At 49.9% G+C, this 24,527-nt stretch overlaps 1 protein-coding gene and 1 pseudogene across 1 annotated transcript; one reads left to right on the plus strand and one right to left on the minus strand.

The window, feature by feature from the left end:
- Positions 1–53: 53 nt before the first annotated feature.
- Positions 54–2,702, minus strand: LOC123082664 (uncharacterized; annotated as a pseudogene).
- An 11,202-nt stretch (positions 2,703–13,904) lies between these two features.
- On the plus strand, positions 13,905–16,706 carry LOC123082665 (probable pathogenesis-related protein ARB_02861). The gene is made up of 4 exons (XM_044504953.1): positions 13,905–14,170; positions 14,922–15,014; positions 15,777–15,843; positions 16,575–16,706. Exons 1-3 carry the CDS (start codon positions 13,973–13,975, stop codon positions 15,822–15,824), a joined length of 339 nt encoding a protein of 112 aa, XP_044360888.1. The 5' UTR covers positions 13,905–13,972; the 3' UTR covers positions 15,825–15,843; positions 16,575–16,706.
- The last annotated feature ends 7,821 nt before the right edge of the window (positions 16,707–24,527 follow it).

The raw sequence follows: 24,527 nt of genomic DNA on the forward strand, positions 1-24,527 counted from the left end.
GTGCAATCAACAAGACATACACGCACACTCGGATGCAAATTCCGCACTTTCCGTCACACACACGGACACTCGGTCCTCACGTGCAACGACGCCGTCGGCGGGGCAGGGCATGCCACTTCCATGTCGTCGCCGAACAGCTCCTCCCATGTGCATTGGAAGCTGCCGTCATCCTCCTCCACCGTCTCGACGCCTTGGTGGATGTCGCCATGTTCGCCGGCTAAGGACTCCTCCAATGTACAGTCGCTGCCATGCTCGGCCGCCTTAGTATTTCCCTGGAGCGTCAGTCCTAATTCTGGAAGCATGTCGGTGAAAAACCCGCCTGGATCCACGCTGCCGTCGTCCACTACTCCGGGGGGCAACGTCTCGTCGTCTTGGTCGGACATGAACGAACGCTCGAACTCCCGAAGCGTCCCGCCGGCTTCTTCTTCTTCTTGGATGGTCATTTCTTGGCGGCGTGGGGTTTTGGGACGTGGAGCCTCTGGATGTTGGACCTCGGCGGCAGCCTTCCTCTTCCTCTTGGAACCGGGGGCGTTGATTACCGACGCGTAGGTAATCTCCCTCTTGTGGGGTGAGACGTAGATCTTGCATAGCACCGGGTCGGCCGCACCGTGTTGTTCATCGTCGTGGTCGAGGCCGTACTCCTTCATGCACCACCCAACCCTGGTTCTAGCTGCTCCAGGCCTCTTGATCCCAAAGGAAAGATGGTCGATGAGGCCGACCCGTTTACCTTGAGTGTCTAGCACGGGCTCGCTCTTCTCCGAGTGCCAGTTGTAACCCTCGTCGTGGTCGACGACGCGCTGTCGCCTCCCGCTGCGGCCAGGGGCGGACCCAGGACAAAACTTACCCGGTGTCCCATGCACAATAGAACAGGCATACCATATTAAATAAAAGTATATATTAATGCATTTCTACAACATTATATTTAAAACCGATCAACATTTTAATCATGTATTGATCGCTCTTGCTTTTTTAGAAATGCTTCCTTCTACGACATGTAATTCGATAGTTATTATTTGATATTTGCGCTCAATAATTTATATTTGGGTGTAACTCGATAGTTATTATTTGATATTTGCGCTTGATAATTTATATTTGGGCAGAGAAGATTAAACCATGAAAGAATATGTATCCAATACTTGGGTTTTTTTTCACGGGTTAATACTTGAATTGCACGGTTGTAAAAGTAAGCTTACTTTGGTGCGTCTAGTCTTCCGAGAATCATCCAGCACAGATGTTGATCACCTTCAAGGATTGTGATCTGACCTCCACTTTGTGAATAAATTTTGAATATTTCATGCAATTGTTTTTATAAATATTTCAATGATTCAACACAATTAAGAGGCCGCCCTAATCCTCAAGGGTTTGAGGAACAAGAATTACAATCTAGAACAAACACGTCACATTGGGGTCCGTACTTCTTATGATTTACCTTACGTTTCCTCCGCTGCTTCGGCCACTCGACAAGATCTGGGGACAGCGATGTCAAAGTGAGTATGGTGACCTGAGTGCTGAGCCAAGCGATGGATTGATTTTATTTCGAGCGACACGGAGAGGCATATGAAATTTTTTGTTTGTTTTAGATTTTTTTTTTTGAGAAATTGTTTGTTGCAGATGAGAGCCTTTTTTCTAGAATTAGATGAGTGATTTTTTTAGAAATAATTAGATTTTTTAGGGGGTAGAAATAATTAGATGTGGCCATGAGGGTCGATCGATTTAGCTTTTTTTTAGGGGTGGTCGATCGATTTAGCTGCCGCCCTGGCTCTCTCGCCCTCGCTGCTAAGATTGGGCCTTGCGCTGGTTGGATTTGTATTTGAGGGATTCGCCCTGGCTAGCTTTTTTTTTTGAGTGGTATTCGTACTGGCTAGCTGCATCGCGCCGTAGGTAGTTGTTGATTGGGCTGGCTTGTTGGGCAAATTTGACAAATTTGACCTATAGACGAAATCAAATCATAGAATGAACTATCCGTGAAACTATTTCACGTGGCTGACCTTTTTGTGTGACGCCCGCCACGAAGGCGTCACACTACACTCTGCAACGCCTCACAGGTAGGCGCTACACGGCCAGCGTCACATACGTGTGATCAGAAAATTACTAAGTCGTGTGCAGCGCCTAAGGGCTAGGCGCCACACTATACAGTGTAGCGCCTAGCTCCTAGGCGTTGTACTAGTGCAGCGCCTAGCTCCCAGGCGTTGCACTAGTGCAGCGCCCGGAGCTAGGCGCCACAGGTCAGCCGCGTGAAATAGTTCTACAGACAGTTCATTCTGTGATTTAATTGCGTCTATAGGTCAAATTTGTCAAATTTGCCGGCTTGTTGTACCGGTGTCCAGGTAATGAAATTACGGGGTGTCCCAGCCGTATATGGGCTATACATGTATAGGTAAAACATTTTTCTACCCGGTGTCCTGTGACACCCCCTGGCCCAACGTGGGTACGCCCATGGCTGCGGCCACCTTTGGTCTTGTGACGACGGACCGGTGAGAAGAAGTACCACACGCCTCCTTTCCCGTCGTTCTTGTCGGAGCCAGGCGCGTGGGCACGGTTCTCGATGAGGTCTCCGGGTGGCGCGGAGTAGACGTCGTCTTCGTGGATGAAGCTGCTGAAGCGGCCGCGGTCTGCTCCGGCAATCTTCTGACGGAGGAACTGGTTGATGAGCTCGTGATCCTGGGGACTGAAGGTGGAGCCGACGGGAAAGAGCTCGTCATGGCCGGCCATATTGAATCGCCTTCCCTTGATCAGAGCTAGCTAGGGGACGTACTTCTCGTCGCCTTGATCGGAAGGAACTAGCTATGGAAGGTCCGTAGGTGTGCAACCCTAGCTAGGTAGGTATATATGGATGGATGGCGACACAGGGCAATGTACGTGCCTTCCTTGATCAATACACTACTAGAGTGCTTCGGACTCAGGAGCGTCTTCAGTTCGTATACGGATTGCTAGCGTACGTATCTAGTGTTTATACGGTCCGTAAGGTGTATTATATATACGTACTTCTCTCCTTGTATCGTAAGCGTAGAACGACCGCAAGCTGAGATTCAGCTCTTGGAAACGCACGCGAGTCTCCATCCATGCACTGCACGATCTCTCTGTCAAGCGGACACAAACGATCGATCTAATCCAATGGATCTCTCTCTGTCAAACGCACGGCTTCGCCACGCAAACATCGATCTAATCATCCTTAATGTTGACCTTGTAATCCTGGCGCCCTTTATCTAGTTTAGATAGTTGTTTCTTTGCTTTTCAAAACTCTACCGCATGTGCACGAGTCTGTTTGTGCCATGACCGGTTCTTTTCCTTTTAGATAGGATCGAGCTGCTGAGCGTGTATCATGGGATGGCACGAAGTCAAGCACGCGCGGTGGCATCGCTGGGACGTGCGAGAGTGGCCGTGGGATGGCGCGGCCGCAAAGCTCGGACACGATCCGTTTCCCGTTTTCGTTATAAGGAATAAAGCAAGACAGAAAACGCTGCATTCTTCACGCGGCACAAAACCTTCTCTCGCCATTGTTGAGCGGGCAGTAGTCTAGGTTTTCTAACAATTGGCATCAGAGCAATTGACGATCCGCAGCGGCCATGTCGTCCAACGACGGCGGACGCACGCCGGCGCCGCGCACCAACGAGACGGGTGGCGACACCGGGACGGCAGCGGCGAGGGAGCGAGGACGGAGCCGGAGGCGCAGCGTCGTCCGGGGAGGCGGCAAGGAAGTGATCATCCACGAGCGCGTCGTCCAGGAGTACACGAACTTCGGCGCCAACATCGTCTACCCCACCCTCACAGCCACCAGTTACATTGAGTGGGTGCTGGTGATGAAAATCAACCTGCGCGCGCAAGAGTTGTGGGAGGCGGTGTCCGGCATGGGAGAGCCGGGCGATCGCGAGGACATGGCAGCGCTCTCTGCACTGCTGCGTGCGGCGCCACCGGAGATGGTGCCGGTTCTCGCAGTCAAGGAAACGGCGGCGGACGCGTGGGAGGTGATCAAGCTGATGCGCATGGGCGTCAGCCGGGCACGGGAGGCCACGGCGCAGCGGCTTCACAAGGAGTTCGAGCAGATCGCCTTCAAGGACAGCGAGACGCTCGACGCGTTCGGCATGCACATCACCAACCTCGCCAATAACCTGCGATCTCTCGACGACGTGGTGGACGAGGTAAAGATAGTTCAGAAATTTCTACGTGAAGTTTCTAGCCAGTACGCGCAGATCGCCTGCTCGATCGAGAATCTCCTCGATCTCAACGGCATGTCCGTCGAGGAGTTGATAGGACGCATGCGCTCCTCGGCGGAAAGGTGCTCGTTCAGGACGGCAGACCGCATGGGCAGCTAGCTGCTGCTCATGGAAGAGCAGTGGATGGCCCGCGGCAAGCAGAAGGAGCACGGACAGGGATCCGGCTCGAACGGCGGCGGCTCAAGGGGCAACGGCCGCGGCAAGAGCAAGCACCACGGCAACGATCGTCGTGGCCCAAACGGCGAACAGGACAGGTCGGGGATCAAGTGCTACAACTGCAACAAGTATGCAGGGCACATATCCCGTGACTGTCCGGAGCCGCGACGGGAACGCAGAGAGCGACGCCAGCAAGCTCACCTGGCCGCGGCGGAGGAGGACAAGCCCGATGGCGCTGGGCCAGCACTCCTGATGGCGGTCACGGACCAGGACGCAACCATGGACGCGCCCACGCCGGTCGCGATCGGGACGCTGGAGCGCGTCAACCTCGCGGAGGACCGTGTCTTCCTCGCCTCCGCGCACCAGGGCAACGACACGTGGGTGCTGGATACCGGTGCCAGCAACCATATGACTGGCCGCCGCGACGTCTTCACCGAGCTGATCACCATGGTGGGCGGCACGGTAAAATTCGGCGACGGGTCAGTTGTGGAGATCAAGGGGCGGGGGACAATCTTGTTCGCCTGCGGCAACGGCGACCATCGAGCACTAACCGACGCGTACTACATCCCACGTCTGCGGAGCAGCATCGTCAGCCTCGGGCAGCTCGAGGAGAACGGCTGTCGCATCGACCTCGCCAACGGGTTCCTGAAGTTGTTCGACAGGCGCCATAATCTGCTTGTCAAGGTACCACGGGCACGCAACCGCCTGACACTGTCAAGCTGGACATTGCGAGGCCGGTGTGCCTCGCGGCGGTGCACTCCGATGATTCCTGGAGGTGGCACGCACGCTACGGCCATCTCAACTTCGACGCCCTCAAGAAGCTCGCGCGCCATGGCATGGTGCGAGGGCTGCCGCACATCGACCACGTCGAGCAACTTTGTGACGGCAGCCTAGCCGGAAAGCAGCGCCGCGCACCCTTTCCCCAACAGGCAAAGAAGAGGGCGGAGGACATCCTCGACTTGGTACACGGGGACATCTGCGGGCCGATCACGCCAGCTACGCCAGCCGGCAGGCGCTTCTTCCTACTCCTTGTCGACGACAAGAGCAGGTATATGTGGCTCACGCTGCTGACGACGAAGGACCAGACAGCAACGGCGATCAAGCGGTTCCGGGCTGGAGTTGAGGTGGAGACAGGGCGCAAGCTGCACCTACTCCGGACTGACCACGGTGGCGAGTTCACCGTGGCCACGTTCGCTGAGTACTGCGCAGACGAGGGCATCGGACGTCAACTGACTGCGCCGTACTCACCCCAGCAGAACAGGGTCGTCGAACGCCGGAACCAGACGATTGTCTCCACCGCGCGCAGCTTGATGAAGGCCATGGGCGTTCCAGCAAGGTTCTGGGGAGAAGCCGTGACCACTGCAGTTTATCTTCTGAACAGATCGCCGACGAAAAGCGTGGATGGACAAAGTCCATTCGAGGTATGGCATGGCTACAAGCCAGATGTGAGCTATTTCCGTGTCTTTGAGTGTGTTGCACACGTGAAGGTGACCAAGCCGAACCCGGCAAAGCTGGACGACCGGAGCACCCCCATGATGTTCCTAGGGTACGAGCCTGGGTCGGCGGCGTATCGCGTCTACGACCCTGTGAAGAATCGGGTGCACGTGTCGCGCGATGTCATCTTCGACTAAGGCGCACGTTGGGATTGGAATGAGGAGGAGGCGGCCGCTGACGCCGCGCCGTTCCATGTCGAGGTGTACGCGCACCCAGTCACCACGGCGATGACGGCGACCTTCTTCCCTGGCGAGCAGAGTACGGGGACCGCGGCTCATACGAGCCGCACGCCGCCTCCCAGCCCTCTCGTGGACTAGACCACGCCAGGGTCAGCTGCTGCATCTTCATCATCATCTGCAGGAACCAGCTCGGGAGAGGCCTCCCCGACACCTCCAGAGCCGCAGCACCCTATGACCACGAGGGCACGTCACGGCATCATCAAACCCAACCCATTCTACGACGACTACATAATGGGTGATGATGTGGAGGAGCTCGACGACGAGTTGTGCATGGTAGCGGCTGAAGAACCTGTGTCGGTGGACGCCGCGCTGACCCAGGCAGGCTGGAAGAGCGCCATGGATGCCGAGCTGGCGTCGATCCGCGGCAACAACACCTGGGAGCTCGCCACGCTCCCACCCGGCCACAAGGCCATCGGGCTCAAGTGGGTTTACAAGGTAAAAAGGGATGCAACTGGTGAGGTGGTCAAGCACAAAGCACGCCTTGTCGCGAAAGAGTATGCACAGCGGCAGGGGGTGGACTTCGACGAGGTTTTCGCGCCGGTGGCGCGCCTGGAGACCGTGCGGCGGCTGCTGGCCCTCGCCGCGCACCGCGGGTGGCAGGTGCACCACATGGATGTCAAGTCGGCGTTCCTCAACGGGGACGTCGTGGAGGAGGTCTACGTGCACCAACCACCAGGCTACATCGACCCCGACGCCGAGCACAAGGTGCTCAGGCTACGCATGGCCCTGTACGGGCTCCATCAGGCACCACGCGCCTGGAATGTCAAGCTCGATGCCTCTCTGGCATCGCTCGGCTTCGAGAGGAGCAGCGTCGAGCATGCTGTGTACAAGAGGAACGGCAGCACGGCTACGCTGCTCTTCGGCGTCTACGTCGATGACTTAATCATCACCGGCACGGACGCCAACGAGATAGCCGCATTCAAGGATCAGATGCACGAGCTGTTTGAAATGAGCGATCTCGGTCTCCTGAGCTACTATTTGGGGATCGAGGTCAGGCAAGAGGCGGGCACGATCACACTCTGTCAGAAAGCCTACGCGGAGAAGATCTTGGAAGCTGCAGGCATGATGGGCTGCAATGCCTGTCACACCCCAATGCAGAACCGCCTGCAGGTGAGCAAGGCGCGAGGCGGAGACATGATGGATGCCACCAGCTATCGGAGCATCGTCGGCAGTCTCCGGTACCTCTGCAACACTCGCCCCGACATCACGCATGCCGTCGGGATAGTGAGCAGGTACATGGAGGCACCCACTGCTTCACACTGGGCTGCCGTGAGGCAGATTCTGGGCTACATGAGCGGGACGGCAGGCTACGGGTGCAGGTACGTGAAGGGCTCCACTAGCGAGCCTGTTCTGGTGGGTTTGAGTGACAGCGACTTCGCTGGAGACATTGATGACCGAAAGAGCAACACCGGCGTCGTATTCTTCCTCGACTCCGGCATCATCACGTGTACGTCTCAGAAGCAATCGATGGTGGCTCTCTCGTCTTGCGAGGCGGAGTATATCGCAGCGGCGAAGGCAGGTTGCCAAGCCGTCTGGTTGAGCAGGCTCCTCGCCGAGCTGACGAACAAGTCTGACGCGACGGTGAAGCTGTACGTGGACAACAAATCCACGATCGAGCTGAGCAAGAACCCAGTGCACCATGAACGAAGTAAGCACATCGACATTCGTTTTCATTACATTCGTCAGTGCATTGAGGAAGGCGTGGTGGACATTGATCATGTGAGCACAAATGAACAAACATCCTGACCAAGGCGCTGGGGCGCGTCAAGTTCTCGGAGATGCGACTTAAGCTCGGCGTCATGGAAGTATCAAACGGACACCAGGATTAGGGGGTGATTTGTTGACCTTGTAATCCTGGCGCCCTTGTATCTAGTTTAGGTAGTTGTTTCTTTGCTTTTCAAAACTCTACCGCATGTGCACGAGTCTGTCTGTGCCATGACCGGTTCTTTTCCTTTTAGATAGGATCGAGCTGCTGAGCGTGTATCGTGGGATAGCACGAAGTCAAGCACGCGCGGTGGCATCGCTCGGACGTGCGAGAGTGGCCGTGGGATGGCGCGGCCGCAAAGCTCGGACACGATCCGTTTCCCGTTTTCGCTATGAGGAATAAAGCAAGGCAGAAAACGCTGCATTCTTCACACGGCACAAAACCTTCTCTCGCCATTGTTGAGCCGGCAGTAGTCTAGGTTTTCTAACACTTAATTAATAGTGCTTCCCGTCTTCAGTTCGTATCCGGATTGCTAGCGCAGTGCATATCGCTAAGGGATTTGGTTTGCAATTGCATGCAACGAGCAAACTCCAGTTGGCTTCTAGTGAAACTTTGACTTTTCCTATTTCTTTTTTTTTTCATTTCTCTCACTTTTCTCTTTTTATCACACCTTTTTCCGGCACCTATGCATGCATGGTACTAGTCACTCGGAAAAAACACATGTTGCCTAGTGTTTTTTCATGAGCCGATAATTTTTTTTCTTTGATACTCCCCTTAACCTAGTGTAAGCCGAGAACCTTCCAAAATACACAGCAACTGCAACCAGCAACTGCGAGCCGAGTACCCTCTGAAACCACACGGCAACTGCGAGCCTCCAGTAAGACAAGTATATCATCAAACACACACCACTTACAAAAAAACTCGGTATATTCTGTCATGTTGTCAATCCCACTGCAATTAACAGAACAACAACGGTCTCTATAGGTCAGGTGTGCTCTAACGGCATATTCGGCTTACATAAGCCTTTTCTTTTAAAGGAAAAACCTTTTTGAAGAAAATACCAAGCATGTAAGCCGAGTGTCTGATATAACACATTTGGCTTAGTCTCGTATATTTTCTGCTCTACACTGGCCACTTCCTCTCCCCCGTAATAAAATCCACGTGGTGCACCCCACTGGCCTCTTCGCCTCAACCCATCGTCGCCACCTGCCTTTACCCCTCCGTCATAGTCGTCGACGCCGGCTCCACCGTGCCACCGCCACTACTAGGGAAAACCCTAGCAGTAGCGCTGGGCTTTTGCCTACCAGTAGCATGGGTGGCTGCGCTACTACTACGTCGCTACAGCGAACTTGTAGTAGTAGCGTTGGTCTGCCCAGTGCTACTGCTATATAGCTGTAGCACGGTACTCCACCCCGCGCTCCTAACCTAACGGCGCTACTACTTCTTGTTAACCAGCGTTACGCATAATTTTTTTCTGCTATGTATTTGCAATGTGTTTGTACAGATTTTAAACAGTAGTCTAAACATATCATAAACAAACAATATTCTCATCATATTATACCCATAATAGTCTCATCATATCATGACCTCGTCCAGCACAAATGATGTCTCTCATCATCATCTCAATATAGCGATACAAGTTATGCAACATGTCTCGGCAAGCAACTGCATGGTCATCACACACACATGTTTCATCATCTATATCTAAACTATGGTACAAAAGAGAAGAGAGATCACTATGAGCAAGAGTGCCATAATGTAGTACTTGAGGCACCGGTACCGATCCCTCTCTTGTGCAAGCCTGAACCTCAAGTAACTAGCTTCTGCTTCGCGTCTGGTATTGAAACCTCTCTGGTTGCCGCCCGAGAACTCCGACACTTGGGTCTGACACTCTGGCCACTCGTCATACACTCCTAAAACCTTCCCTACATACATGGCGTAGCACTTCTTCGCCATCGATGCTCTCTGGTTGGCCGTAGCTTAAGATAGCACTGTCGAGAACACTCTTGATGTGTGTGTAATCCTTTTTGTTTATGTTCTTCGACGAGTCCAAGTAAAGAGCGTGGGAGAATTGGGGGTAAAGAATGATGAGGACGGCGCACAGTACACCTAAAATTAGCCTCCAGGCATGCAAAGGAATGACTAAAATTTAAGAAAGTATGTATGTGTCACAGAGGATATACGCGGACGACTTACATGGGATGATAAGGCAGGAGAATAGACTCCTTATCCTTATTGGCGGTCATGAAGTCGGCGATGTAGTTCCTCGCATATTTATGGTGCTCCGCGCAGACTGAGATATAAGATATAAGATATTCACTCACTCTTGATGATGTAGTTCATGTACAAGGCATAAAGGCGGACGTAACGTAAAATCTAGCGTTGTCATGTGAAACATATTGAAGAGGTAACCAAACTGAAGGAATAATTTATCCGCGGGGAATGTCTGGACGTACAACATTTGTTGCGGCACGTTAACCATGTAGAGCGGGTATCCTGGATTTTTCGAGACGAGAAGGCTTTTCTCTCTCGACAGCACATCGTCATGAAGTCTCCTTAGATCGTCATCTATGCCCTCTAGCGCTTTCTTAGGTAGGTTCGGATCACCGGGGACATAGAATTACGCCGCGCCTTTGATAGGTAGACGGTCTGCAACCCGAGGCTACATAGGCGGATGGCTGATAGAAGCAACTTGGGCGCCAGTAGGGCCTTTCCTCGATTTCTTCCTATGCTTCTAGGGTACCGGAACTAAGACTAACATACCGTGCCTGACCACCACCCCAGTGTTGTCGGTTACAGCATTGCACGACCCTCATGTTGTTGATCCTGGGTTGAGGCGGCATCTGGAGGCGTGTCATGAGAGGATTGCATGAAGAGAGACTTCTCACAATCAGCCTTAAAACGTTCCTCATCCAACAATTCAAGCATCAACTCATCACGCTCAAATCCTGAGTCGTACTGTTGAGCTATCAATTCTCCTTTGTGATAGCCGCCAGTATTGAGAAACCATAGAGGGTCATCATCCTCGTCCATGACATCATTCATTGCTTCTTCGACGCCGGCGACGTCGTCAACCACTAGTGGAGCCTCTTCCTCTCGTCGTCTGCTATCACTCGGGATGACAGGTGCCACTAATTGGGTAGGTGGGGTGGTGTTAATACCTTGCTGAGGTGTTCTCATTGGTGGCCGCCTCCAGACGCAGGAGACCCTTCGGCCGCAACAGGACCCAACTCTTGCAATCGCCAAGCCGCGGCAGGGTCTCATCGTCATACTCCCATAGTGGTACCGGAGGAACCAAATTCTTGTGGCCCCTTTGACACTAGCCACGAAAACCTTGAAGAGGCCATGGGGCATCAGCCGATTGCGGAACGAGCGTTCCCTCGGCTTCACTATCATCGTCTTTCCCGCGTCCACCTTCTGGCCGATGATGGTGTACGGTATGGTGCATGGGGTTTCGTTGGCCTGCAAAGACATGTCTGCGATGTCAGATATCCGAAAGGAAACGGAAACGGAATATTGTGTGTGTGTGTGTGTGTGTGTGTGTGTGTGTGTGTGTGTGTGTGTGTGTGTTGAAGAGGGCCGATGTGACAAGTAGTTACCGGGAGGGCATCGACCTCAGCCAAAGACGAAGCCCCGCCGAGCATGCCAGAGACGGAGGACGGGCTGCTATGAGCAGGTGCGATTGCGTGAGCAGGTGCTGGTGCGACATTCACCAAGTTGCTCCCGACTGTATACTACAGTCGGCGGCGATTGCTGTTCTGGTGTCCTGGTCCTATGGGGTCTTAGCACGACGACTTCCCGACTATATACTTCAATAATGTTTGTCCGGCCCCGATGTGGGAAGGGCGACGATGGCAGTGTGCCTTCGGCTCGCTTCAGTGTTTGTAGTCGTCGCTAAGTGGTCTATGAACCTGGATGTAATTCTTATTTCTGATGTCCTTTGTACTACCTTGACATTTGATGAATAGATTAAAAATTGTCTCGTACTAGGTACATGCCCGTGCATTACCACGGGAGGAATATACAGGGATATATCTTGATGTGAATGAATAAGCAAAGGAGATTTTGCTTTGTTTATGAACCATTGAACTTATGGAAACTTTGTTGTAAGACATTGATGGCCAAAGAACATCGTAGTGAAATATAATTATTTGAATGACATGATGTTTTTACAGAAAATAAGATATCTTGTCTGATAAAGAAAAAAATAAGAGGCAATAATACAATCCATTTACAAGACATGTTTATCTACCTTTTTCCATAAACCATCGGTACCCGAAAATGGCATTCCACGTGCCCAAGCACAAAATATCACAATCTTCATGATTTGGTTAACTGGGAGTAGGATTAAAAAATTAAAAGATGTGGCAAATCAAAACAGATGAAGTTCAAAATTCACATCTTTTTATTTGATAAAATAATGTGTTGCGCACATAAATGTTCAGACAGAATAATATGGTACTGTCAAAATGGAGAAAATGAAACATTAGGACGATAACTTTACAGTAGATTGAACCATGGTGTCACATATACGCATACATCATCACATCAGATTTCGTCTTCCTTAATTCCACGTGACCCATTTGAAGCACCCAAGAACAGTTTGGAATTTATATACCATGTGACACTCATGGTAAGCAAATCCAAACTTGATGAAAAAAAAGTTTGGAATTTATATCTCAGCTAAGTGCATGTATGTACTAAGTAGTGAGTACTGACGGCCAGAGACAAATAGAAAAGGCGCAAACACGCACCTGATGCTCGCTAGTGCAGCGGTTATGTCCCTCGACTTTGGCTGCTTCAGGTGTCATCGGCGTGGTTGAAGGCTTCAAGCATCGCTGATGCCTGGATAAAGGTAGACTATGACTCCCTACTCGCCATGGGCCCTGCTTGCTTTGGACCTGGGAGCTTAAGACCAGCGGATTGAGACAAAGAATAAGTGGAGGCTGTGGCCGGCGTCGCAGATTGGCGCAGAGTGGCGCGACATGGAGGTGGTTCAATGGAGACGGGCACGTCGGCGTGGCGGGTTAAGAAGCGGACATGTAGTAACGAACGCCACGGCTGTGCAGATGTTGATTGGGCTGCAGATCTTGATTTCGACCAGCCACGCCGCGTTCTCAGTCCCTGTGCCACTCAAGTCTGCCCCCTGCTCCCTCGACCAGCCACGCGGCGTTCTAACATCGCCGCCGCCGTGCGTCGTTCCAGGAGAGAGGACCAAGGAGAGAAATGATACATGCTTAGAAGAGAGAAGAAACTGGTACATCGCTTCCGCCCCCGCCGATGCTCCATGACCGCCACATGATCTCTCACGCCGCCACAGAAGAAGAAACGAGATGGCGGACGGAATAAGGTTTCTTCGGTGTACTCATTGTGCCGATCTGAGCGCTGCTACGGGAGATGCTCCACATCATGGCATCGTCTCCAGCTCCCTCGTCAAAGGAGAAATTGCCGCTGGAGTCCAAGGGCGCGGGATACAGGAGAGATTGCTGTCCATAATTGATGTGAATTGAGATTGATTACCAAAGAAAGAGATTAATTACTATACGGAAATTGATTGTTTTATCAAACATGGATAGAAAGAAAAACTGGTCGAGGGGTAAGGGATAGCGAACGGAAAAGGATGGACGAAGAGTGGGAGGTAAGAGGGGATACGGAACCTTACGGTTCTTTTAGGTAGTATAATATAATAAATAATAATAATATATAGATATAGATACACTATTAGGGAAAAACCTTATACACAGAAGTTTATCAGTAGCGCGGTTTAAAAATGGGCGCTACTGCTAATTAGTAGTAGCGAGGGGTATAAAAACCGTGCTACTACTAAGTTGATAGTAGTAGCGATGGGTATAAACCTGCGCTGCTACTAAATGGTCTCCAATAATGCCCCCGGGATAGGCCATAGTAGTAGCGAGGGGTATAAAACCGGTGCTACTACTAAGTAAGTAGTAGTAGCGCAGGTAAGACCCCCACGCTACTACTAAGCGTGTCACCCCGGCCCGATCCACACTCCCACCCCACCAACCGACCCACACCACCCACTACCCCCCATCTGTCTAAAAAAGAACCACACAGCCCGATCCAGATCCCCAACCTCCTCTCCTCTCCCAACCCACTAGCCGCCGGCCTCCCTTTCACCTCCTCTCCTCCGTTCGTCCGCCCCCATGCCCCCCGTCGCGTGCGCCACGTCGGCGGCCGCACGCCCGGCGCTCCCCGTCTCGCGCCGCTGCCCGCCCCCGCCCCCTCCGCCGCGCACGTGCCCGCCCGCCACGGCGCCAGCTCCTCCTTCGCTATGGCATGCCGCTGCACCGCGGCCTCCTCCCCATCGCTACTCCTTCCGCCCCGCCCACCATGCGCTTCAGGTACGTCCGCCCACCCCCTGCGCTCACCCCGCCCCCCCATCTCATACCAGCGCCACACGCATTTGTCCGTCGCAACTGTGGGGTTCACGATGCGTGAATTTGAGTACCGTGTAAGCTCGATTCCAACGAGCTTTGTGTGCTTGCGTCTCGTTCGGAATCGGTAGCTTACTGCTACCAAATTGAGATCGAAGCCCCGTTCAGGCCTTAGTTAGTCGTGCCATTAGTTTTGCGGTGCATAGAATTAGCTGAGGCGTGTGGAGAAGTTGGAGTCTATGACGGTCACGGGTTCGATTTACACATCATTTTTAGTGGTTTCAGTCTGTTCAACTTGGTTGGACGACCGTCTTTGCTAATATAGGGGAGTTAAGGCATGTACACCGCGGCCTTCTCCCCTGCGGCATCGGCGTCAGCGTGGGACTGGACCCGCTGGAGCCGGCACTTCGCGGAGGTGGACCAGGCAGAGAGCTACGCGTCCGTGTTGCGCTTCCAGCTGGAGGAGGCCGTGGACTTGAAAGCAGGAGTAATTTTCTTCCCAGAAGTTTGCACAAATTAATCTAGGATCATGATCCTGGTCAATGTTAGGGGCAATAGTAGTAAAGCCAACAACAAATGGGCAATTTATAAGTTGTTGTCCGTGATGTCTGAACATATGCAACAAATTTGTATGTACAGTATGATTGCTCAAAATGGACCGTCGTATATTCCTGTACAAGGTTGGGGAGGCACGGTCAACATTGGTGTTCTGGTGCAGGTCGCCGGAGCCCGGAGAGAGGAGAGGTCGTCACGTCGAGCTCATGGGGATAGGGCAGCCACCACTGTCGCCTCCCACGACGACAGAGCAAAGGTGAGGATGCTTGACTGTCAAAACTGAAAAATTGAGATCTGCTTGTGAAACTGAACAACTGAGATCTGCTTGTAAACATAGCTTGAAAATCATGGCTATTATTGTGAAGTTCTCAAGGTGATGAGTTTACTCGAGTGCTTTCCCCTGGAGACTTTGCATTTCCAGGTGACTTCTTGGAGATTTTGAAACTGCTTGTACTGTCATAATTTTCACTTTATAAAACTGAGAAGTGTATTTTCCATTTTGAAACTGAGATCTGCTTGCACTATCATACAGTGATTTTTAGTTTGTAAAGCTGAGAAATGTATTTTCCATGTGGAAACTGAGATCTGCTTGTACTGTCATAGTTTTCAGTTTGTAAAATTTGAGTACTGCAGATTTTACTGCCAAAACTGTATCCACTGTAAAACTGAAATAAAATAAGCACTGTCACTGTGATGCTTTGACTAAAATAAAATAAGGTTTATCACTATCAAAATTGTCTAAATGGCCATCAAGCAATGAAATTTGGCTGGTCTCACAGATTTATGGGATCTCCACAGCTTCTGTAGCTTCTACAGACTTGATTCACTAAATTCACTAAAGCATGGAGTAGAGATTTATGTGCATCTTCTTTGTTGGCATCTTCTTTGCTTATGGAAGGATGTACAGTATGGAGTATGGAGTACTTCATTTCTGTGAATGCAAGGCTTGGCAATAGAGATTTGTGCAACTTTTTCAGTACAGTGTAGGAGTAACATCTTTCTGTTCATCTTTTAATAGGAGTACTTCAATGCACTTCATCCAAGGACGATGCAAGCCATTTACTAGAAAGCAGAAGCAGATTTTGGTAGGTAAAGAAAACCTTTGCCTGCTTCCAGATTTGTGTATACATCTACTGAAGCAAACAAATGCAGTACTAGTGCTAGTGCTTCCAGAATTTGAGTACACCAGTGCATATTCACTCCTATAGGCAAAAGACTGTTGTAGACTCCAATTTTAAGTGTGTTTTTGGTAAGTAAATAAAATCTTTGCCTGCTTCCAGATTTGGAGTACAAAGACAAAAGACTATTGTAAGTATATGCACATTCTTCGGTTCCTCTTCCATGATATACGGATCGATAAATGAAGTGATTGTGCTCCAACTTTGTAAGAAGATGTTCATAGATCCATGTAGAATGATGTTCATATTACTCCTATAGACAGAGAGTGATGTACTCCTTGTATTCATGTCTACAGTAAGAAGCAGATAGTGCACCTTGCCAGCTGCTCTTTTCTTTGCTTTACCCTACATTTTCTTTTCTTGGCTATGACTGTATATTGAAAGTGCCATTGCTAACTAACCAAAGCCAGCCATGTTTAAAGAATAAATGTAAGCTTAACACACAACCAAAGCAAGCCATGTTTAATTAGCCATATCTGGATGACTGATGGAAAATGTGGGCTGCAGGCTACACTTGCCTCCTTTATTTGTCTCTTTTATTTCAGTTGAGTCCTGAATTTGAAATTCTAGTGATTCCTCAAATTCTGATGTACTGTTTAACTGAATCAATCTTGTGTTGTTAATTTCTGTAATTTGAGGTGAGGAGTACCTGCCTGGAGTGGTGTGTGCTGCGATGACCAGGCGGGGGTGCAGCGACGATCTGTCTGGGCAGCGGGGCGAGGACGCTAGGGCCATGGCGACAAGACTGGGGCGGAGGAGGTTGGGCCTGGTGCTGGCGACGGGGATGAGCAACTGGACAACATGGAGGAGCCTGGTGGAGGGTCCTGCTGGTGGAGGGCGGAGGAGGGGCCTGCTGCTGGCTACGGGGACGAGCAGCTGGACTACAGGGAGGAGCCTGGCGGAGGCTCCGGCTGGTGGAGGGCGGAGGAGGAGGAGGAGGATGGGCTTACTGCTGGTCTGGACGAGCAGCTGGAGGAGGAGGAGGGGCCTGCTGCTGGCCTGGATGCACTGCCCTGGAGGAAGACAACGAGGAAGACGACGATCTGATTTCAAGTTAGGGGTAGTTCTGTACTTTCGTTCGTTTTCACCTGGTCGGAGATTTCTCCCAGCGACAATTATTTTGGAACGGACGGAGTGGTTTTTTATGTAACTGTGCGATAGAATGAAATTATACATGAGTTGCTGCTACAATGAGGAACTGGAGAAGATACGACACGCGATAGAATGAATTTGGTTGATTTTTTTTTATTCCTAATAAGTTAGTAGTGGCGTGGGGATAAAATGGCCCGCTACTAGTATTTAGGATACTAGTAGCATTGGGACTATAGATATACTACTACTATTTCATTAGTAGTAGCGCGGTTCATAATAGCAGTAGCGCGGATTGAACCCTCGCTGCTACTAACAAAGTTAGTAGTAGCGCGGGTTCGACCCACGCTACTACTAACTTTTAGCTGTAGCGTGATACTAGTAGCGCGAGTACCCGCGCTACTAGTAGCCATTTTACCCGTGCTGCTAGTAGCCTTTTCCCTAGCAGTGATATAGAGATAGAGAAGAGATAGAGATAGAGAAAAGAAAAATTGAACACTTATTTTAGGACGTATTTTAGGACGGAGGAGTATATACAAAAATTGACCAAATCCTAAGTGCTTAGTTACATAGGAGTAGTAGAGCCCGTCAATCCATTTTCTATTAGTGATCGCCGATCAGGTAGGTATTTTCCTTCTCAACCCTAACCTCAGGCCGCCGCCGATATACGATGTGGGCGTGCCGATCGCTCCTCTGTCAGAGCTTCGACACCTCCTTCTCTCCCGTCGCCGCCCTTTCCGCCACGGTGCGAGCCAGCCGACAGCCGCTCTCGGCAGAGATGACCTGATCGGCTCACGAGAATACACCTCCAACTCCAACTCCAATGGGGATCTGCTCGCCGAGGCCAACCCACAGCATCGGGCGGCGGCGGCGAAGCGGCATCTATACGTGGTTCTGGATGACGGCATCGATGGACATGGCTTCCACAAGCTGGACCTTGCCAACGACGACGATCTTGCGGCGGCACGCGGCGCCTACCGGAGCCTCCGGTCCTCCGCGTGGCGCTTCCCATTGTCCGAGACGATGGGAAATTTGGACAGTCCCTCGAACATTCATGTCTCCGAGAGTAAAAATATGAGTTATTTACAAAAAATGTCATAACATTGGAAATTTCTTTTGAATATGGTTTCTGAAATTAACTTATATGTCCAAAATTTGACTGAAAATACGAGGGTGCTTTACAAACCTGGATGGAGAGAGTAAGATTGAGTTCTTGCTTACATAATCATTTAGAGTGGAAGTAGACTCTATATACCAATTTTTGAACTAGGTGATCAGTAAACCAAAATCTTCTATGCGAAATAACATGCTCCTCATATGGATTGAGATTTTTTTTCTGTGTGTGTGCATATGGATTGAGTCTGATCAAGATTTCAGAAATTTCAGTAATTTCTGGATTTTTACTGTTACCAAAAAAATTATGTATTTCTAACAAAACATTTTTGTTAGTTTTAGCAAAAACACAGATGGGTTTCAAACCTTTGTACCAGGTTTCGTTGGATTTTAGTCAAATCTAGTGGGTCTTTATTAAGTAGGAATTTCATCATCTTACACAATTGCAAAACCAAAATTTAGAGAAATATAATTATTTTGATGGTGTCCAAAATATCTCCAGAGCCAGAATTAAGAACCATGAGACTACTTAGTTATTATATACAAAATTAACCAAATCCTAAGTGCGTATTCATCTAACATGGTTCCAAACATTTTCTATAATATAAAATAAAAAATTGTACTCGCAAAGACGCGTAGCATACTATCGATCTCGCCGTCAATCGATTTTCTACTAGTGGTAGCCGGTCAGGTAGGTCTTTTCTTTCCCAACCCTAAACTCCGGCCGCCGCCGATACACGATGTGGGCGTGGCGATCGTTCCTCGGTCAGCCTCGGCACCTCCTTCTCTCCCCGCTCCGCCCTTTCCGCCACGGTGCGAGCCAGCTGACCGCCGCTCTCGGCCGGGACAACCTGATCGGCTCACGAGGATACGCCTCCAATTCCAACTCCAATGGCGATCCGCACGCCGAGGCAAACCACCAGCATCGGGCGGCAGCGGCGGTGGCGAAGCGGCATCTATACGTGGTGCTGGACGACCACAAGGATGGACACGGCATCCACAAGCTGGACCTCGCCGCCGACGACGATCTGGACGGCGGCACCGGGCGCCTACCGGAGCCACCGGTCCTCCGCGTGGCGCTTCCTACTGTCCGCGACGATGCGCAGTTCGCCGCAGTTGGCAGCAGCATTGTCGCCATATCTACCAGCATCACCACAGACGTGGAATGGCAAGAGGTCGTCGGCGGCGGCGTCCTAATTTACGACACCAAGACAGCGGCGCAGGTCGTCTCGCCTAACCTCCCGAAAAGCCTCCTCGACGCCTTCGGCTACCGGGCAGCCATTACAGTCGGCGACAGGCTCTACTTGCTCGAGTCATGTGGGTTTGAGAGATACTACAAGTACGTTGGCCACGGCAAAACAATTTTTGCATCGGGCTTGCACTGCCTCACCGCCCATGCAGCCGGAGGAGACGAGGACAAGCTCTGGAATTGGCAGCCGGTGTCGGCTTCGTCGCAGTGGCGTTGGAGTTGCACTGAGAATCTTCTGATGCTCCCCTTCGACGCCGATAACATCTTGGCGCATGCGGTGCGCGCCCCGCTAGGAGCGGCCCCGCACGACCATGAGATCTTGGTTTCCGCTTGGCGCTGGGACCGGGACGTGAACAAGGTGACTCCCAAGACCTGCTCTTTCAGCACGACAAGTCACAAGTGGACGTGCCTTGGCGACTGGCGGATGCCCGTAGTCGGCCACGCCCACTACGACCATGGTCTAGACGCATGGGTCGGTCTCGACGCCGTCGATGATGGCTACCTCTGCGCCGGCAATGTCTTGAGTGCTCCCTCAGAGTGGAAGGACGGCAGGGACAAGCTGTTCTGTCTCGAGGAGGACGCCGCGGCTGGCTGGAGCCACATCGACACCAAGCTCGTGCCTGTGCCATCTCCCAAAGGCGGCGACAGCGAGTACTGTCTCATGGAGCGCCTGAGGCCCAAGGGGAATGGCGACCGATACAAGTGCTTGGCTGACGGCGAAAACTCTCTTCTCCGGCTGACCTCCTTGTGTGTGGAGCGTGGCGAGGAAGGTGAGCCCGTGGTCACGGCTCGCCGGCGTGCTCGCTCTTACAACGTATCTAGGTATAATGAATATTTTGAAGCTCAAGCATTTTGGATGTAGTTAACTCTAAGTAAGTCATGAATTCAAAGTTTGTTGCTAATAGAATTTACTGTGACGAATTTCAACTTTGGCAATCCTCATTTTAAAGTTCCTAATTTTTATTCTCGATGTTGTATGAATTTGGAGATCCTGGGTGGGCATTAGTCATCTCTGTCTCCAGCAACTTTTGGGATTTTAACCCAAAAAAATAAATTTCAGAGGCCTCTCATATCGATGAATTTGGAAAATTCAGACGAAATAAGGAAATAAAATTTGAAGTTTTAGATGAAATTCAATAGGCTTGAGATGAAGTTTGATTGAATATTTTTTTCCAGGGCGATACAAGGTAAAGATAAGTTACACAAGAATGCAAGGACAATTTTTCGGCTTTTTTATACAGGGAGTCATAGGTGGGCATAGTTCGCTCCCAGGCTGGTCCAAATATTTCAGTACGTCAAAACTTTATGGCCGCGACAAGGTTATCTCAAGGGGGGCAATTCCTATTTGTTGCTTATCGCGTTAAATAGTGGACCAATCACAGAAATTTAACCACGGGAGAGACTAACTAGGCAGGCCCATTTAGCAAGTTCGTGGGGAGACTGCAACTAACTTTTACCTTTGTTTGTTTTCCTTTCCTTTCTTTATTTTCTTATCTTGGTTTTTTAAAAGGTACGCAAACTTTGGCAAATGCTCATTTATTAATTCAAGAACTTTATCAAATGCATGTTTTTTTTAATTCGAGAACATTTTTGAGAATATTTTTTATTCAAGAACATTTTAAATATTTGAGAACATCTTTAAAATTTATGGATTTATTAAAAAATGAGAACATATTTGTATTCAGGAACAAATTTTTAAATTAAAATATACAGCAATCATTCTTTTAGAAATTTGGTTCAAAAAACTAAAGTAAAAAATATAAGCGGAAGGAAATTCGCTAGAGAAGTGCTCAATGTCATATTTGGTCCGTCCACCATAAAATTATATGTTTGTTAACCCACTATTTGTGAGGAGAGCATCAAATAGGTGCTCCATGAGCCATACATGTCTACCTCCACCAAGGATGAAAACTTTGCCAAGGACATCACAATTGAAATCTCTTCGTTCATGGTCGATGTTGTCTCTTATTCTGGATTACCTCTTTCAGGATCAATCTTGGGGCTCTCACCGTAGACTCCTCCAATCATGGTAGTACGGAGAGATGAGTGACACATTTTGGGAATAGGTGGACCATCGGGTGAAGTCTAAGAAAAAATAATCGATGTCTAGTTGACGGCGATTCAATACAAAACAGCATGCATTCTTATTGGGCACTCAAAACAAACGAGTGTTTATTTTAACAGGTGAAATTGAATGTTGCTATGTTTAGAATGAAGAGTATTATTCCCTCAAAACAAAAAGAATGAAGAGTATTATTCTTTTACGGGGTAACTCTTGCAGTTGCAGTCACTTGAGATGAGGAGCCCTTGGATGGAGCGAGTTATTGTGACAATGCAGGGAAATCCATAATGATGAAATTCACCCTCCCCCCCCCCCCCCCCCCCGCCCCGGCCCCTCATCCATGTTGAGTCAACAAGGATAGGGAGAATCTTGAGGTGTATTTCCAAGGTAGCACTTTTCCAAACAAGGTTGAACAAGTCTGTCGTGTGGACAACGGGGGTGCCTCATGTTCTCCACCAGGGACAGACAAGAGCGCACGATGGGTCGACATGTTGGTATTGTGGGGTGGGGGGGGGGTCTCATTTGGACCTCTTGTGACCTCGATAACAAGTCCAACGACTCAGAGTTCATCCTATAGACTGCCTTCACCAACAATGACAATCCCAAACCCCGTGTCGCCTCCTGTATCCCCCATCACACACATGCCCCTTACTGCCCCAAAAAGCTCGCTGCCACCTCCACGGATATCCACCTTAGCATGTCACCTATCTGCCCCAAGGAGGTCCTCGGCATGGCCAAATTAGTCATTGTTGAAACCTCGACACCTCAGCCAATGCCTTCCTCCTAGCCCTCGCTTCCGCATTTGCTTTTCTCGTCGGGCAGTCTCACCGCATCTTGCTCTCCCTCGATGAGGTCCCATCCTGGACTTGTGTTCACGTTCGTTGAGCTCACATTTCGCCTCTCCCAGCCTCCACTCCCATCCTTCGACTACCCAATCACGCTTCAACGATATGTGATTGTGAGTTGCTTGAACCTACTTCCTGTGGCCAAGAAGGAGGTGATCCTCTCCCAAGCACGATTCCTCCTAGGATGCGCCACTAAGTAGTTGCTCACCATTGTCCTGCACTCGCTGGCGCTAGTCGCTAGACTGATCTCCCTGGCCATTTTTTAAATATTGAACATTCTTTAAGTGTTACAAACATTTTTTAAAAATCATATTTTTTGAATGATACTAAAATTTTCCAAAATTATGCGAACAATCTTTTGTATTATATTTAAATGTCACAAACATGTTCTTTTAAACATGTGAGCATTTTTTAAATGACTATTTTTTTAAGTTTACATTACATGAATATTTTTTTCAATGAGTGGTGAACTTTTAAATGTCACAAACATATAGGATATTTTTAAATATAAAAAACAAAAAAGGAATTAAACAAAGGAACTGGTTCCTGCTAGACCGTCTCACTATGGGGTCCCTTGAGGTGAGGCAAAACAAGCAGCATAGAGTTTTCACTTTCTCTATCGAGTTATGATGAGATAGTAGACCTGAATTACTATGATAAAAGTAATAATATGTGAAGGAACTTGCACGGGATTAGTGGTGATTGGTAGAACCACAACGCCATGACGAGCATTGAAGACGGTGAACCGACTGAACTTGTTAGCAGGGCCACATGCCAGTGCACCAGCGCTCGTACAGGTCTCAGAATGACTCCTCCAAGCGATGGCAGAGCTATGTACGTTGCTGCAGGGCCATGCCCCCCCCCCCTCCCCCCAAGCTTTGATGAAAATCGGGGAGAGATTTTTGGGGACTGCTTAGATTAGAGAAAATATAACCTTTGTCCCCCCCTCCCCCCCCTCGATCCCCTCCCCAAACATACATATTTTTGTTTGCCCCCCCTACCCTAAAAATCTTTTCTAGCTCTACCACTGCCTCTGAGTCGAGGTCTTCATCAAGAAACACCATGCTGCCCGCTGGCGCAGCTGTGACCAGGAGTATCGCGGGCACTGCTCTGGCCATGTGCAACAACAGCCCTTGGAGTGGGGCATGATCGAAAGACGTCGGAAGGGAGAGGGCGTTGGGGGTATGGGAGGAGGTCGGGAGTGTGGTGTTGTGCCTGTGAACTAGAGCGCGTGCATGTAAGAAGGAGCGTTGTGGCAGAATAGAAAATACGGCTCCTATTGGAGGAAAAGGTGGCAGGTGATACGTCCATTTTGCATTATGTTTTCAGTTAGTGGAGACCTGTACAAGCGCTGGTGGAGATCTGTACGAGCGCTGGTCGGGAAGGGATTTTTGGGACTGCTTAGGCTGGTCATAGTGGTGAGTAACTTAGACTAGTAACATGCATATGTTACTAGTTTATGTTACTACCTCTATAGTGCATAGTATCTTAGATTAGTATCATAGGTGGTCTCATTTATTGCCATGCATGACACATAGTAGCATCACATTTATTATGTTACGGTATCTACGAACTCTTGGATTAGTATCATAGGTGGTCCTACTATTATTTATGATATTTTTTACATTATAATACTTTGTGATGCAATTCTATTGTCTTTTCTCTCTTAATTTGCAAGATTTACATGAAGAGGGAGATTGCCGGCAGCTGAAATTCTGGACCTGGAAAACCTATATGAGAGATACCTATTCTGCACAACTCTAAAGGAGCTAAAATTTCACGGAGAATTTTTATGAAATATATGAAAATACTGGGGCAAAGAAGTACCATAGGGGACCCACTAGCTGCCCACAAGGCACTAGGGCACGGCCACCCCCCTAGGCGCGTGCTAGTGCCTTGTGGGCCCATTGGCAGGCCTCCAGCCCCCATCTTCTACTAATTAAGGGTTTTTGCCTGAAAAAAAATTAAGAGAGGACTATCGGGACGAAGGGCTGTGATTGGAGTATTAGAAGAAATGGCAGAAAGGTGCTTCCGATGCGATGAAGACTGAGCTTTGCGTTTAATGACTTGCTGTAGCGGCCTCGGCAAGTGATGGTGGAACACTGCATGATTGCTGTCTTGGTGATGCTCCTCGAGTACTGAGTCTCGGTTCTGTGGGTGAAAACCCAAGGTCTGGTCTTCATCGGATGTGCCTAGCAATGATCTTGTTGAAGGCATTGTTTTCAGAAGTCGG

This window comes from Triticum aestivum, chromosome 4A, assembly GCF_018294505.1.
Source record: "Triticum aestivum cultivar Chinese Spring chromosome 4A, IWGSC CS RefSeq v2.1, whole genome shotgun sequence".
NCBI lineage: Eukaryota > Viridiplantae > Streptophyta > Magnoliopsida > Poales > Poaceae > Triticum > Triticum aestivum.